The 17,936-nt window shown below is 36.8% G+C and overlaps 1 protein-coding gene across 5 annotated transcripts in view; it reads left to right on the forward strand.

Moving 5' to 3' along the window:
- The window catches only part of EVI5 (ecotropic viral integration site 5), a 116,462-nt gene that overhangs the window by 81,396 nt on the left and 17,130 nt on the right, over positions 1–17,936 (forward strand). For all 5 annotated transcript variants that reach the window (XM_086752866.1, XM_086752861.1, XM_086752863.1 and 2 more), the window contains one exon: positions 9,884–9,979. In XM_086752866.1, coding sequence (XP_086608992.1) covers positions 9,884–9,979 — 96 coding nt within the window. The remainder of the gene's footprint in view (positions 1–9,883; positions 9,980–17,936) is intronic.

A 17,936-nucleotide genomic window follows, 5' to 3' on the forward strand; every position in this document is an offset into this window, starting at 1 on the left:
TGAGAATGGCTGTGCTTTCTTCGTATGTAGTGTGGAGTATGAAGTCATTCTGCGGCTGTGGTTCATGTTTTCTAATTTAGTGAGTTTGCCCTGTTAAGCTTTTGGTGAACTATTGATCTTGAACTTACACTAGCCTGAAATACAACTTCTTCAGTTGTGAAATACAGGTTTTGGGTGCTAACTGTATAAAGACATTTAAAACAAAAGTGATTTAGTAGAAATAAGTTTGTCTAATGTCAATTTACTTATTTTTGACACTCTAGATATGACTTGAAATGCTTTTATTGGACTGTGACAGGTTTTGGTTTTTTTTTCTCTGTAAGATTCTGTAAGCAAATGGATATTTTTGACCAGTATGCTTTGCCAGCAAACACGAAACTTAAGATCAAACTTCCTTTTTGGGTACTCATGCTCAAAGGCCTCTGAAACACCTGCATGAAAAAAAGTAATAATGGAATTGGAAAGCCTTAACTCCCAAAGCTTGTAAACTACAAAGCATGCAACTGATAACAGAGCTTTAACAAGAGCTGCTTTTTAAGGAAATTGAAAATCTAGGTAGCTTCTTCCTCACTGTAGAAAGAACTGCCTCCCTTTCTCTTCTGTTCAGCCTGTCACTGGAATTGCTGTGACCTGATGTGGGGAGCAGAGGGCCTTTTAATTTGGACTTGCCTTAACGACTTGAAATGCAGTATTTAATACCACAAATACATTTAGCCAGTCCGGGAGTGTATGTGTCTGAAAGCAATTGTGCTTTTAACACAGAGCATCACAAATAGGTCTGCTTGTCATATTGTTTCAAAGCTGATAAAGATGAAGGGAGGAAGTTAACTTACCACATAACCTTCCTTTTTTTGAGGGGGATGGTGCTTTTCTAAGAAGCTCTAGGGATTCAGTGCTAGGTCCACATGGTCCATAGCAATGTTTAACCTACATTGTGTAGTTTTCTCTTAAACATTCCTGTAGGTGTAGGTGCAAGACACTGGTGTTAAATTTGTAACACAGAGTATCACTGCTCCCACGTAAGAACTGATCTGACTTTACACACACAAATGCTAGATTTAAATCACAGTTTCTGGGTCGCTCTTAGTTTTGGTTGGTAATAATGCCAGAGAGGGAGAGAGAACTCCGTCATTTAATAGTAGATATAATTCTGCAGCAAGATGTCAATTTATTATGATGTTAGGAAGTTATTTTTTTCTACATTCTGGATGGCATCTTATCTTGGTCAGGCATTCAGTTCCTGATGCTAAGCTTTCAAACATCTGTGTAAGCATACTGAAGTGCAAGGAATAATCTAATGCATGATGAATGTTCTTAAATAAAAGTAGTTCCTTAGCAAAAATACTGTGTGAGTTGTTCCTTAGCAAAAATAACAGAAAATTGAAGTGTAGCTTATGTTGCACATACCCAAGCCCCAGAAGTGACAAAGAAAAACCCTGAAGTTATGTATAAACAATGGTTTACTTTGTCAGCCTTTGTTTTCTCCTTTGTCCTCTCCTTACTTTTCTCTCACTTGCCAGTTCAGCCTACAAAACCCTTGGGAAGCAAACGTGACTTGAAAGTATTTAGTAGGCTTCTGGGCTTTGAGCAGGACATTTGAGCACACTATTAACAAATGGAGGATGGATTTTTGGATGACTGGGCTGCTATTTTTTGTACCTCCACACTGGGGAGAAGCTGTTCTCTTTAATATAATATGTTCTACTTTCTCACAAAGGTTAGAGGTTCACATCCTATAACTAAATGACTTGTTTTGGTAAAGCTACGTGCACTCTCTGATCCCTTTTCCCCCATCCTTTTGTAAGATGTAGAGAGCCAGGGCTAAGGAATGGGTATTGTCTCCCTCTATGTCTATAGTCAATCAGCAAAACCTCAGGTTTCTTTCTTCAGGGAATTAGTCTTGTTTTCTGCTGAACTGGTCTGATGGCTTCAAACTGCAACAAGCAAATACTTTTAACTTCTTAATATCGGTCTTTAAAACTCTATTGCTTTTAGCTTGTGTGTGCTTTCCTAAAGCTGACAAGAAAAGTCTACCAAGCTCTGCTACACTTCTGGCCTAAAAGCAAGTGTTCCTTCTGACTGCATACGGGCAGTCCTGTTGGTCCCTTGGTGCTGGTTTGGTTTTGGGTTGGTGGTTGTTTTTTCTGTTGTGTTTGGTTTTGTTTTGTTTTTGTTTTTTTTTAAAAAAAAAAAGCTTTCCCTGCAATAGTTGAAGGAAGGGCAGACTAAATGAGAGAATGAGAGGCTTTAGAGAAATTCAGGCAAGGTTAAATCAGTTATAAGCTAGAGTCAATCAGCTGGCTAGTGTAAGGAGCACTATGCCAGTGAAAGTGTAGGCAGACTGAGGAAGCAGAGCTAGGGCAGCTGCAGTCTCTGCTCTGCAGCTTAATCACTCTCCCTCCATTTCTATTCAGGCTGGTGACTTGTAACCTCTTAAAATTATCCATGGCTGGTTTGGGTTGGGGAGGTACAGATCTCACTCCTAATATAGAAAACTGGTTTCAGGTCTGAGTAATCTTAAAGCAAAACCTATCTATAAGAATTCATTCTTCTTTTCTTTAGGTTGATCTAGACAGAGGGTAACATCACTTCCTCCTGATGTGTTTCCTGGCAGATTCAGAGAACTTTGTCACATTTACCCTATCTCTAACCATGTCAAAGCTGCTTTGAGAACAACTGTAAAGGAAATCCATGATTGTGCTAGTTCTCTCCCCCACAGTTTAAACTTTTAGCACTGCTTCGTTAGAATGAAGCCTTTTTATGACCTCTGTTTAATAACTTTTCCAAGTACTGACTCTTGAGTAAAGAAATTGTTTCCATCTTTTCAAATTACAGGAAACCTTTTTTTACTCTTATCAATAGTGGTGTGTGATGTTAGTGATGTGTTTTTTGAAAGTCTAGAATGAGTCACTCTAAAGTCACTGAAAGGACACTAGTTACCACATTTACCCTTCTGAATAAACTTCATTTACATTTTTAATGCAGTGTGTTTTGCCACAGAGTAAGAATTTAAAAGCCTCCCCTAAAAAGAGGCTGAGGCAGATTGCTCCCAAGCAAATCTTTCTAAATCAGAAAAGATCAAACTAAGGATGTAAGGGAAATGTCCTACCCTCTAGACATTTTTAGTAAAGATGATACGCTGTTACCTGAGGAACAGCAACTGTCTGGTGTGCCTGAATTTTGACTGCCTATAAAACCATTGATTTTGGTTTTGTGTTTTGAAGTTTCCAGTTATTAAAGTGAAAACAACCTTAGATGCTTTCTTATTATTTAAATTACTTATTTTATTACTGATGTGTCCTTCTTTCCCTACTCTGATGTGATTATCAAGAGTGTTTTAGAAAACTTTGTGCTTGTGCTTCTCTTGGGACGGAACACCTACAACTGAAACTTGATTACGTTCATCTTCTGTATCTTGTACTTAGACCTTGGTCAAGTAGCAGAACCAGGCTTCAGGCTTCCATTGTGTTCCAGGTAGTTTCCAGTGACTTATTTGTTATTTAAACTTTGTTTTATCATGACTACTGTACTTGATTTTTGGGGAGTACTTATACACTAATGGTTTGAGATATTTAAGATATTCTTAAAGCAGTGTTTCCAACTGTGCATCCTGGTTCTATGCTGACTGAGTGTGGAAGATCTCCACATGCTCACTAGTTCTCAGTAGGCATCAGGTATGTTTCTTGAGACTAGCTGCTGCTTCTTTTGAAGTTATAGAAAAACTGTATTTCTCTTAGAAAGCCAGACAAAGGAGACTTTAAGTATGATACTACAACCAACAGAATCTCAACTGATACTTTTTGGTGGGCAGAATTTTTCCTCATTCTAAGAAACAAATTTTTAGGGAACAAATTGTTCTTCTCAGGATCTCTCAGTGTAACTCTTGGTATGCATGTAAGTAGAGTCGCTCTAGTACTTCAGAGCAGGATGAGAGAGATGAGAGCTTCCAAAACTGAAGGGGCCTAAGTGAGTTCTGTTTTAGCAGCCGATTTTTGATCTGTGTGGCTCATTTCCTGCTTCACTGCCCGAGCTGCTACTCCTCTATACCCAGCCTCTGAGGCAGGAGGTTGGAATGTGTATTGGCTGCTTACACTGTGACAAGTACCTTGTCCTTGGGCAGAGGTGACACCTGGCCACTAGGGTGTTTGTTTCCCTGATACACGGTTTTCTCACCCTGCTAGCTCTGGTGGAGCTGGTCTCTTGGAAGAGAGAGTACAAACTGGGGGGAGCGATTAATCTTCAAAAGCAGTGAAATCGAGATGATAGATCTTTAATTACAATGTAACACCAATTGGCATTACTTTTTTGAAAAACCTTCCAGGAAGAGGAGGTAGGTATTGCAGTAGTGCCAGCACCCCGGAGGAGACTGATGTAGAGATTCATTCACATATGACTGCGAGGTTTTGTTGTTTTTTTTTTAAACAAAATTCCTAGATTCCAGAATTGGCTAGCTTTCATTATTTTGCTATTCTGATAATACACTTTGCTTATTGATATGATATCTGGCTTTTACACTGTATATTCACGTTACACTTAAAACGGCTAGTATTTGCCTAGAGACCAGCTATTCTTCTTTGTGTTGTGACCTCCCCAAATACCATAGATTTTCTGTGATAATGCTCCCCCTCAAAAAAAAACCCAAACCAATGACTGACATCTTATGTGTATAATCTTAGATTTAAAAAAAAAAAAATTGAGAGAGATTACTAATGACTTACACTATTTCCTTTTAAAAGCTGTGTTCTTCATAATGTAAAGACTTTTAAGTGGAGTCTTAACACTCACTTTTGAACCAGTACAGTTGATCTGAGTGTTTTCTTCAGAAGTACAAAACTATTCAAGCACAGTAGAAAACCAATGTAGAGTGAAATGCCCAGTTCCTACTGAAGTAACTGGTACAACAGGAAGCATTCAATAAAATAATTCAAGCTACATGAAAGCAATTTAATTTTTCTGATGTCAGTGGGGCTGTCTAGTAACTTACAATAAAGCTGGACCAGTTTGCATCCAGAGCATATGAAAATGTAATTTAATGGAAACAGAAACCCTGAGATTTTAGGTATTTTTTAAAATTGAAAGTTAAAGCTAGATTTAGACTATAGGAGGGCCTTTTTCCTTGGTGGTTTTACAGAAGACAGCTTTTATGTCTTTTGCCCTCGAGCACCCTTACTGTTTGAGAGTTGAGATTAATTAGTTTTAACTGTGAAAGACTCGCCACATCAATCCATCCTGACAGCATGTGTTTTCCAGCACATCTGCATGGCTCAACACTTGAAGCAAGAAGCTTAGCAATAATAATATTAGGATTGACAAGAAAGAAGGATATCAGTAATGTCCTGAATGTGGGCTCCAACCTCCCTGGCTGCTGGAGTTGGACCGTGGAGAGTGCAGGCTTCTCTCCTTTGGGCAAGTAGCCGTCTGTTCCCCAACTCAAGTTATCCTTTGATCTCAGTAGTTGAGTTTCCATCTGCCATAGCTGGTTCTCAGGCAGAGATGGCTGAGGCCAAACAAGAATTAATCCATACATGACTAATTGCTTCCTGGCTGAGCTTAAACCTCTTCAATACATACTGTTGAACCCTCAGGAGGAGAAATGAATTAATCTGTTCTTTAGAAGATCGTGATACCTGGAAGCAAAATGAAGGATGGCTGCAGCAGAAAAGGAAGAATGGAAAACATGCACCTCCAGAGAAGCAAATGAATGACAGAGGGCTAGTAGTTATTCCTGGAAGATTATTATCTTCAGTTGCCCTGCAGTACATCAACTAACTAACTAAATGCAACAGGCATATCCTGCAGATAGTGGGCTGAAGATAAAACACACAAGAATCCATCAGTGTTATTGTCTAAGGTCCTTACCTTTTTTGTTTCAATTCCATTCGGTACCTGTTGTATCTTCACTTTTCAATTTCGGTCCCACTTTCATATGAGTTGCAACCTAGCTAACTCCCTGTCCCTCTATTTCTTGGCCGAGTTTAATTCAGATTCTGAACTAATAACAAATTGTAACTGATAGCAATCTCAGTTGCTTCATGACTAGGCCAGTCTCAAAGAGTTAGAAATTACACCTATATAATATAGTATTGTGTTTGAAACTGAAAAATCCAAGCTGAAGCTGCTCAAGCTTTCTTAATTAAACTATTAAATGAAATGTGAACATAACATATTTTGTGCAGTTTCCATGCGTGTTGATAAATGCTTGGAGCATGAGAGTGCTTGCTATCTCTGGGGCCTTCACCAATCACAGAGGCATATAAATTGGTGCCAAAGCACAGCTAATGTCATCTAGAATAATGATGTACAAGTGGGAATCTGACCTGCAGGGGGGTAGAATATAGGGTTTGTGTTGCGGTGGTGGAGGTTTTCATTATCTCAAGATGCACACACAATACCAGTTAAAAGAGATTCCAGGAGGATACTAAGATAACTTGATTAAAAACAGTAAGAAATGAGTTTTTATGGTGTCGTGGTGCCGGCCGAGTCCACTGAACAAAGGGGAGCGATTTCTGGCAGTTTCCTACAGAAGCTACCACCTTAGGCCCCCCCCCTACTAAACAAAACCACGACATATGGTTATCAGGAAGTAACAGATAATGTGTCGTATAATCTAGGGTAGGTTGAGAAGCAAATCTAGAACTATATATTTTTGGGAGAAAGTATTCTATCCTTGTGACAGATACCAACAGATAGTAGGGAAAGCCATTTATATTGCTTTCGGTAATGGTAAAAGGAAATGCCATGTTGAAGTCTTTCCTGCCAACAGTTTTTCTTTTGACTTACATCAAGCTGCCCTGATGAAAAACTAGTGTTAAAGAATATTCCTGCCAAATTTACGTTGCTTACATTGAAATTTGCTTTTGATTAACAGATGCTCATCAGAAGCTGGAAATTGCTAGAAAGTAATCTGAACTTAATGCAAATATGGAATGTGACTGGAAAGTGAAACACATCTGCAGATCATAGTAATATTTTGTACTTGCATGAAAACAAATATATGTATTGATGAGAGATCAATCTCTTCTCACAGTTTTAAAGAATGTTGGGTAACTTAAAGATCATAATCTGATAGATAAAATTACATTTTATGAATGTTTTGGTTCATTTGATACATGTAAACTTTCAGCTGTCTGCTTATTTATTCTATAAATTAGATTATTTTGGCAAGAATTAAATATTTATAATGCTATAGTCTGACACCTGCCACCTGCATAAATAACTAAAGTAATGGCATGATCAACTTATATTCAATTTTATTTTTTTAATAAACTATCTTTGCTGTTGCTCAGAGATGAACAGCAATTATGAAGAAGACTCTGATACCTTGTCCTAAAATTTCTTCTATGTCATCCTTCCCATTTACCCATTGTAGACCGACTTTGTAGCTTATAGAACATGGGCTTATTTAGTTAGCTAGAACTATCTGATTTCTGTTGCAGATCAGCTTCTGACCTCTAGTGTTTTGAATGTTGCAAGAGGAAGTTACAGCATGACTTTTCTTTGAAAAGTATGTTTGCAGAAAATGAAATTGCAGAGTTCCTTTTTTGTGCTAAATGCATTTTTGTGAATTGTCAGCTCTACAAAATCTCTAAGTTCTTAAAGGAAAACTGAAAGTTCTTTGCCCTTCACTAATAATGAGGATCTTGCAAGCCAGGATTACATTCTACATTCAGCTCCAACTGACTGGAGCTGGGGTCAGTCCTTCCATGAGCAAATGTATATCTCAAATTATTCTGTGATATCTGCATTAACTTTACTGTGTTATTTATGGAATAAAAAGTAACAATAAAACCACTTAAATATATTTATAGTGTAAAACTGCCAATATAGTATACTCTACATGGTATACACTAACAGCTTTCACTACTTATGCAGTGCCAAATGTAGTAAATGTTACTGCATCTGCTCTTAGCTTATACTGACTTAACGTGAATGTCTGTTTCATGTCCTCTTGTGCACACAGTTTCCATGTAAGCTCAGCTGTTATTACACTTTCCTTTTAAAAGGGCTGTGGCACCTATCTTCTATTTATGGTAAAACCTTGCTTTACTCTTGCTTTTTGATAATATAGTGTATGGTTACCTAGTAATTCGGAGTCCACAGAACTAGAGGTTTAAATGGAAAAGTCAGGGTTTCAGAGGGAAAGGACTTAAGATGAGTGTTTCTCATATATATTCCTGCTGCCACAAGAGATCAAGTCATTCTCATTGTCTGGCATCTTAGTTTCTGACAGCAATGAAGCTTTTTCTATATAAAGATGTAAACAGTATTATTTTTGGTCTGCAGGTTATGTTGCTTTTGTTTTGGTTTCTCAAATACCAATAGTCATCCTTGTAAAGACAGATGATGGGTTTGTGGGATTTTTTTTTTAAACCTATTTAGGATGGGAACAATCAGTAATGTTTGGGGTTTTTTTTTGTGAATTTGAGACATAGGTTGCCTTGGAAACTAAGTTTAATATGGAATTAGACACTTGTGCCTCCTTGTTGCAGATTCTGTGAATTGATAGTAAATATGACAAAGTTATTTTTCAAGTAATACGCTGCAAGGAAAACAAAGTCTAAAATTAGAGAAATTACTTTGAGATTGCCAACACTGACAATGCTCAAGCTTATTCTCTTAATACAGCAAAAGGGTTTGGAAGGTGGTGTGTTGTCCCTCCCTCTAATGTCCTGGTACATGTTCTGTCCTGGTGTCAATATTTCAGAGGAATGTTTTAAAAGAACCTCTCTGTTAAAGCTTTTTATCTTGTATTTTGAAGAACAATTGACACCTTTCATTCTAAAAGGTATTTAAATTCTGTTTGCAAATTACTTTGAACTTGCCTGGTGTTGAAATTAATGGCTTGCTTTCTTCAAGTTTTAATTAAACTTCAGCAAAATGAGCTACAGGTAGAAAAAAACAGATATTCCCATTACATTTGTATGGCGGTAATATATTGGTTGTATGTGACTTACAGTCAAGGTAGAGATTTATATAAAATCAAGGTGCTTCTGTCCTCTGAAGCTGGTGGCTGCTTTAGAAATTGCTCAGCTGGGGAAAAAACCCAACGCTTCTTTTGACTTGCTAGTAGCGAACTGAAGACATGGACTGCCGTTTCCATCAAGGGTGGTTTTTTATCTCAGATCTGCCAAGTTTGGTTTGGTCATATTAGGATTCCCTTCAGAGACAAGCTGAAAGTTAGTGTTGCCAAGTGCAGATGACACCTGGAGTCTTGAAACTTAGGAGCTACATTTCGTTGACAAATGAGGGAAATCTTGCGTTCCTCTTCAACTCCGGCATTTTTAACTTCTGAATTTTTTTCGGTACCTCTTGCAGCATTGGTGCTAGGGGATATACCTGTCTTCACTTATGCTCTCTGGAACTCCAGCATACTTACAACTTGTTTTTAGGGGACAAAAAAGCTTGTAATATGTAGTATTTCCCAGTGTATGTCCTACAATGCAAGGAAAGAACATGTTTTGTTTAGTTGTCACTTGGAGACAAAGAGAAATTCCTTGTCACTAAATAAAAACTCTACATTAGTGAAAATAATGTACACAAAAATATATTCCATATATTGGTAGTATTCTGTAGGAATCCCTTACTAAATTGCATATGCAACCTCCTGTACATTGGATGTGAATTCCACCTGTGAAGCTTTTTTAATTCTTCATGCTCCTCCGTAGAATCCTGCATGTACTATGGTTAGTATTGAGATGGTCAACTTGGTCTGAGCTCCTGACAGCACTGCAGACCTGCTGTAACTTCAACCAGATGAAAAGTGGAGGATGGTGTTTGTGAATAGCTTCTGTTCGTGACAAAAATATGCTGATAGTTAAAATAAGATTTTTAATATAGTGTATCTGTGAATAACTTGAATAAGATTTTTTTTTATCCAAAACAGAAAGAAGAAGGAAAAATTCAAGGGCAGCTTAATAAATCTGATTCTAATCAGTATATCAGAGAACTGAAAGATCAGATAGCTGAGCTGCATCATGAGGTAAGTGATAAAATATTGTCTGTGATCACTTGCACCATTTGTCCTGTCTTTAATTTGTAGCAGGTTTTACTTCTCTAATAGTTACTACAGCTTCAGTACATTATTTTGCCAATGTATGTTATTTTAAATGAATGCAATAAAACTAACACTTCTACGTGAATCTTGCCCTTATTCTGGCACGTAAGAGAACAAAAAATTGCCTAGTTACGTTATTTGACATTAAATGAGATCAACATTTATGTTCCTTCTTTTTTTTTTCCTCAATTTCATGAGTGGATCATATTTCACTGTGGTGCATTGACTGCATTTGGAGCTGTGTGCATGAAAATAAGCCCCTTTATGTCTTTATTTCCTATAAATTTTAAGGCTAATTTATTTAGAAACTAAATTGCATTTGTGCAAGTAGAAGAGTCCATATGTAGATGTTTTTGGTTCTGGTGTTGTAAGGATGAATTTTACATGGTAGTATACTGAGATTGCTTAAAAAGAAATAGGATGCTTGCTTAATATCAGTTAACAGATTTTTAAGTTTTAAACTGTCAGAACTTTCAACCGATGAAATTTGTCTTCAAACTTCCTTGCTCTAATAGTTGTAGTAACTTTCTGTTAGTTAAAAAGATCAGAAGGTCCTGAAACAGAAATGTCTTATGTAACTACTGTGCTCACTGGCTCATTTCAGTTCATCCTGCGTTGTGAAGAAATGCCTTTACTACACTGTGTGCAAAATGCCCAGTCATCTTTGCATTTTAGTCTGCTTGTGTTTCTATATGCCTTCTAATACACAGCTCTGATAGTGTTGCTTAAACCGTAGTAATCATAGAACAGTACAATCTAATTATTTGTTTGTTGCCTTTTTTGCTTTTTAAAATAAACACATCTCTACTTAAGTGTAGGTATTGCTTTCATAACAATCTTAGTGGATTCAACCTTTTAGTACCAATCCCTTGAGAGTTATAACATAGTGGAGGATCTTGGAATGGTGTCTATGCTATAGATTGAGGATAGTCTCTAGGGCCATCAGTCCAGCACCTTTACCAATTATTAAGCTCACTCAAAAACAAATTTAAAAATCAATAACCTGGTGTTTTCCATTAAAGGACTATAACTAGCTTGCTTTGTTCCTTATGAGAAAGTAAGTTGTTTGTAGAATTCCCAGAAAGCATTATGAATATTTTGCATTATGAATAAATAAGGCACTGTACTGACTTTTTTCTCTGCTCAGTATAGATTTAAAAGGTAAGAAACCACTGCTTTGGAGGAAAAGTAGAATTCCTGTTGGAAAGCCATTGCATAATTTTCTCTGTACAAGCATTTGTCATATGCCTGGCTGAACATCTCTATTGTCATGAAGGCATATGATTGTGTACGTGTTTAATGTGTATAAGTTTATGTGGACAGGTTGGAATGAAGATGAGGTTTGCTAGCTCACAAAACAATAACAATTCTGAGTAATACCAGTGATTGCTAAACAGTCAAGTCTAGACAAATATTTACTAGCATTTCAATTGAAAGAAAATATCAACTGGAGAGATACAAATTTCAGCAATAGTAGAGTTTGAGTAATTCCATGTAGAACAACATTCCTCTTCCAGATGTGTGGCTTTGTGGGTTAACTTTAATTTCTAAACTAGGTAAACACTATAGGAACAAAGTGTCTCATTCTAGGCTAGATAGAAACAGTATGAAGAAACTCTGTATGTAGTAGAGCCGCCCCCGTTACCTATCTATTTGTCTAGTTTTTAAATAAAAACTTTGGAGGAAAAGTAATACTTCATGCACAATCCTTTATTTTGAGCATAACCCACTGGGCTAATTTTGAGATAATGTAAGGTTAAGTCTGAAATGTATGTAGTATTTATAGGTAAGTTGGTGCTAATAAAGAATAATTAAGTCTTGGATTAACATAACTGCGAAGTAAAGAACTTGCAGTGTTTCCTGCAACAGCAAAACCTGAATAAAATGGCAATAGGAATAGGCAAAAACTGTTTTGCCTCAACTGCTAAATGTTAGGATTAGTATACTTTAGTCAGTACTGATTAAACAAACCAACTCTTTTACATCTGCACTGAAGTGTCTTCATGTGTAGATCCATTAATGACCATACTCTTTGCTTTTTGGCTAGCTGCTTTTTGATTCTACTTCTGCAAAAACTAAAAGAAACGTTACAGATTTGCAAATTCATCTTCCTGAAGATAGGGTGATGGTGTATGAGACATGCTGACCACAACCTCCAAACTGGTTAACATGTAAAAGGCACTGGTAAAGGAGCAGAGTTCTTGGTGACTGCATGGTTACTATCTAATATATTCTAATTGTGGAACTTTAAACTGGACCTAAATGAATGCAGAAGTTAGTTTAAGGTAAGGGTGGGATGGGTGTGTGTGAAACAGGATTAAATGTCTTGACATGGCCATTGATGTTGATTCCACTTCTTGAACACTTTTTTTTCCTCTCCAGCACTGCATTATTACAGAAGTTTACATCAGAAGAATTGCAGGTTCTTCATCTGAAGGATGGAACAAAATAATGAACCAATACTATATTGAATATGCTTAACTGCAAACTAAGTCCATATTCTGGCCTTCTGATAAAGATATTTCATATCTTTGGCCAGCAATCTGCATGCATGTGTTCCTCTATCAGTGGAACCTGGAGGAGCTAGATACTTTAATTCTATCCTGTGATACGTTCCATCGGATGGCGATGGTACCAAGATGTGGCAACAGTATGATCCATCGTAATTGCAGAGTTATGGCAAAACTTCTACTGTTCCATCAACGTTTGCAAGCCAGGCTAGTAGCCAGGGACAGGGCAAACCTGGAACACCAGTGAGGAACACCAGAGAACAGCAGAGAGAGGTCGCTATTGCTGCCTAGGGTCTAAAGTGGAATCCTCTCTGCTAAAAGGCAGGGGCGGTGGGGTGGTTACGATGGCAAAGGTGCAACAGGCTGCTGCTGTGACACCTCTTGACTTTGTAGTGGAGGAAAATTTGACACTAAGATTTCAGATACTTCTCTCGCCCATTCCAGTTTGGTAACTTAAATCAGCTACATATCAGAACTCTGCATATAATTTAAGATTATTAATTTTATTTAAAAGTTTTGTTTATACTGTTAAAAACTTCCAACTGACTGCCCTTTGTTGTAATCTGAGTCTGACTAATTTTGGTCTTCCTTTTCTGAGCTGAAAATTTTGCATGTGTCTTAAATATAGTGCAGCTTGCAGCCTGAAGAATAAATTTCAGCTGGTTTTATCCCTCCTCTGGGAATAGTAATGTTACAGTCAGTCTTCAAATCATACTATAAGAAGACTTATTCGAAGTAAATTCAAGTTGTTGTGTTCCTGTTATTAAGTAAAACTGCATATACTGGAAATTAGTAGTATGGCATCCAAAACTGAACCAATTAGGCACGTTGCTATTAAATGTACAAGGTAAATTAGATCAAAAAAGATTATTCCTTTTTTCTTACCTTTCAAATAAGGTAAAATAACTATAAATGGAACTACCATATTTGATTTTTTTGTTGTTGTTGTTCTAACAAGATACCTGCCTGATTCCTCTTATACTTAACTAGTGGATTTCTGTAGTACGGTAAGCTGAACTGTATATTGACTACTTCACAGTAGGTCTTAAACTTGTATTTGATGAACACTTCAGGAGAGCAAACGGACAAGAGCTGGAGCTTTGAGAACATTGTAACAAGACTTGTGTTGTACACTTCTGCTCTATACACACCATCTTACATCTACTCATGTGCAGCTCTTTCTCTTTGCGCTAACTTGAGTAACCAAATACAGGTTAGAATCAAAATATTTAACATAATTTACATGACTATGTAAAATGCTGAATTCATACTTAAATTCCTCAGTGCAGCCATAACTTCACTCAGAGTTCACATACATGTAAATAAATTATAATTAACTTGCAATTTTAACTTCAGTAAGTACATTGGTCTTTATGTTCATTCACTAGAAAGTTACTGACAGCTATCCTTTAATCTTTTACACAAGCAATCAACATTTGAAGAACAGCTGCTACATAATGAAAGGACACTGACTGCCGTATTTCTAGTCAGCCAATAGCTAATCCTGTGAAAAGTTGTGTATATTTAGTGTCAGGTTAGTGCTATACTTCTTTTCCTCCTTATTGGCTGAATTGCTTTATTGGGCACAAAGTTGTTAGACGCTTATGCCTTCTGGCTTTACTGCTGAAGGCTGAAACTAGTGTGAAAACCTGAAATTTTGAGGATTGTCACAGATTCAAAGAAAGTCTTTCAGAGCTTTTAATATGCACTAAGCTTAGACACTCTGCTTGCCTTTTCTAAAAGTTGTGTCCCGCTGCCATTTGTTCTTTTCATTAATTGAAATCTTTCCACTTAGCATTTTCTTTCTTCCTCCATTTTTATTCCACTCTTAATGCTATCTCTACAGCATTCTTACTGCCTTCTAGCTTTGTAGGATTTTAACCTAATATACTTTCCCGTTGTGCAGCTCTGACAGGCTGCAGCTTCTGTGAAGCGACTTTGTTACTCTTGTAAGTAAGCGCACAGGCTTGGTTGCTCTGTCTTTGACACCAGAGAAATAAGGTCTGGTGAGCACTGCACTCTGTCACTTGACCTTAGAGTTCATGTGCTTTAACTGATGTAACGTAAATGGCATGAGTATTCAGGCACTGTAAGATTTGTGCCGTGGATTATATATTCTCAGGCTGCACAAAGTGTGCTAGTACTTCATAGCTATGAAGTTCCCTTTGATTAGACACTAAAATTTTAAGTGAAAGCAATTTTTGTGAAATATTTTTTAGTATTCAAGAGAGTATCTCACCTCAGTAAGTAGTTCTGGAGTAAAGCAGTTACTGTATGTGGAAAAGAATATGAGGAAAGTTTGGGCTGTTACGAGTTTCCATTAAGTAAAGTTGAAGGTTTAAGAAAAACTGACTAAGATAAATCTTGACCTAGTTGTTACTCATTTCAACGTAAATCACATACTGGGGGAAAAAAGGAGATTCTTTGTAATTTGCCACTCTCTACTTTTAATTCAAACTGAATGGAATTAAATAATTTATAAACTGCTGAAGTTCTGCATTTCATGCACTACCCCTCGGTACATGCAGTCACTTTATATATATTACACAGCAGCTGTCTCTGCTTCCTGTTGGATGTTGCAAGGCTCATATGTGTTACCTAGATTACAGGAGTGGTACAAAAGATTAGAATTGACATGCTTACCCACAAACTCCACTGGCAGACCACAAGACACCTTTGGAGACAAAAGCAAGTGGTTTCCAGTCTTACAGACTTTGTGATTTAGGACTGAAGTGTTTCAATTGTATTTCAAATGAAACTTTGTAAAGTTTGGCTTTGTCATACTGCTGGCTGATTTTTCTGTCTCCTGGAATGCTTTAATGAGTTTCTTTTGCTGTTAAATTTCAGTCTCTTACTACTACAGTATTTCAAATATAGATTTGTTTTAATCTTATGATGGTTTTCATATTAAAAGCTAAATTCTGCCTAATATGTGTTCAAGTCCACAAAAGCAAGTTGCCTCCACAACTTGGGATTGCAAAGCGTTATTCCATAAGGCTCTGGTTCTACTGTGTATTGGCCTTCTGCACTAGGGGACAGCTTTATGAAGGGGAGCAGCAACATACAGAAACTCAGTGCTTCCTTCACTTAGCATGCATTTTTTCCTTAGAAAGCAAGAATATGGACGTTCAAAATCCATTTTTAACAATGTTTTCCTCTACTTGAGGGATCCAGTAGTTGTGTTAGCTCAGAAGCAGATGAAGAATACACAGATCTTAGTGATGCTTTTTTTTTTCTTTTTGACAAATTAGCACTTTTGACATATAAGATATTCTTTAGAATCCTGACTTCATTCAGGTTTCAGACCTTTATACAGTCAAGGAGACTTGTGAAAGAAAGAAGGTGGTTTCTGGGAATTTATCTGCAATTTTTATCTTAGATTTCAGTATTACTTTCTAAAGATACTGGGAAGTTTCTAACCTGTATATCTTGCCATTCCTAGGGAATACAAAAAAGTGACTGAATTAGGACTTGACTGAACTAATGCTAAAAGCATAATAAACACAAAATTACCTGGGAATACAACTGAAGCAAAATAGCAACTTTTGAAATAAACTGACTTGTTTCTTTGTGCCCTTGTTTTGCTTCTCATGCTGTTCCAGCTGTTGTCTAGTCACCTTCAGCAGCCAGTGCAATTTGTGACCCTAAGGAGGAGGATCAGCTAATTCCTACTCACCTACTTTTAGTGTCTAGATAGCATTAGTAAATTGAAATGGTTGGGGCTTTTTATCATCCAAGGAATTTTGAATGGGAGGGATATAAAATATTCAAACTGAAAGTGGGATGGAGATGATGGGTAGGGAGCATTTGTTCACTTTTCTTCCAGTGAAGTAATTAGGATCTTCAAATGAAACTGGAGGTATGTTGAAAAAAAACACGAGAAGATACTATTTTATGCAAATTTAAAATATTAAATTCCTTTAGATCCAAAATCATTCCACGTAGTAAAATCCATGTTAATACAGATTGGAAAAAAAATAACTGCCTAAGTTCGTGGAGGATAGAGGCATAATCCCTGGAGATGCACAGATGTCACTTGTATAATTGAAAAATGGGCTACTTGCTGGAGCTTGGCAAGAACATTCTGGGAAAGTACTGCTACATAGTCGCCTATTGTTACAGTCTTTCCAGGCATCTGCTAGTGACCAATGTCAGAGACACAATATGGACCTAGTTTTCTCCTAGCTGTTCCTCTGTAATGAGATATACTCTTAACAAATAATTACTTGAAATATTTTGAGAGGAAGCAAGGATGAGATTGCTTTCTAATGTGTGAATATTATGCATGTGGTTTTGGTATCTGAATGGAAAACAAAATCCTGGTATTAGTGTGGCACACTGTTTCAAGAGTACAGAAAACCCTCTGCAAACTGCCCATGTTAACCGTATTTCAGCATTATTATTATGTTGAAATATTTTTGAGGCTTTTAAAAGGCTGTAATAGTAACTTTAAGGGAAATTACAGTGATTTAAATTCTTGCATAAGGACTGTGCAGAAAAGGGGAGATTTTCTAAAAGTATTTCCCATTTTCTGTATCTGAAAGCTTGATGGCTATTCAAAGAAGCAGTGATCACTAGTTTACTATTCTTCCGTTCCCACATACATATAGTTTATCTAGGAATGGATCTGATATTACATTTTAAGAACCTAATGCAGTCAGTAAGATTCTGATATAGGTGTTATCTCATGGTCTGATCTTGCTCCTGGTGAGCTAACATTTTAAGATTGGCTTAATGAAAAGAGATATAAAAGTTGGAGATTAAATACTATGCTTTTAAAAGATTTTGCTTGTGTAAATAAAATTCAAGACACTTTAAGTAATTACTTTGAGGATAAATAATGCATAAGGAGTAATTGGTAATATGACTGAATTAAGGATACATTTTGCAACTTGGGTTAGCTTTCTAGGCTTTCAGTGCTGAAACTAAAATGGAGAAGGGAAAGTAAACTGTAGCCATCAGTGTGAAGGATTAAAAAAAATCTACTTATATAGGCCACATAATAAAACACCTAAATAAAATTCAATCCTATAGTACACAGGAGGAAAGTTTAAACCACATTAAGAGTTCTTTTGGTTTTAAATACCACAAATTTGTATGGTAGGTAAGCTGTGTTTAAAAGTTGCCAAATTATTTCCTCCTTGGTGGTTTTTTTTATTATTATTATTAGCTAATTACCTTAAATCAGTATGATACAGTTATTGGTTCCAGTCCCCAGCACAGTTTAATCCAGGTTGTCCTGAGGAGATTAGGGAATATATTTACAAGCAGCTAAATGATGACTCCTGCATTGGCCATAGATGAGCACAAGAGCACAAAATGATGCTGCTGCTTTTGGCCCACTGGAGTAGCACAAGATGAGTTGGTTGCTT

Source organism: Chlamydotis macqueenii, chromosome 8, assembly GCF_036417535.1.
Source record: "Chlamydotis macqueenii isolate bChlMac1 chromosome 8, bChlMac1.mat, whole genome shotgun sequence".
In the NCBI taxonomy this organism is placed as follows: Eukaryota; Metazoa; Chordata; class Aves; order Otidiformes; family Otididae; genus Chlamydotis; species Chlamydotis macqueenii.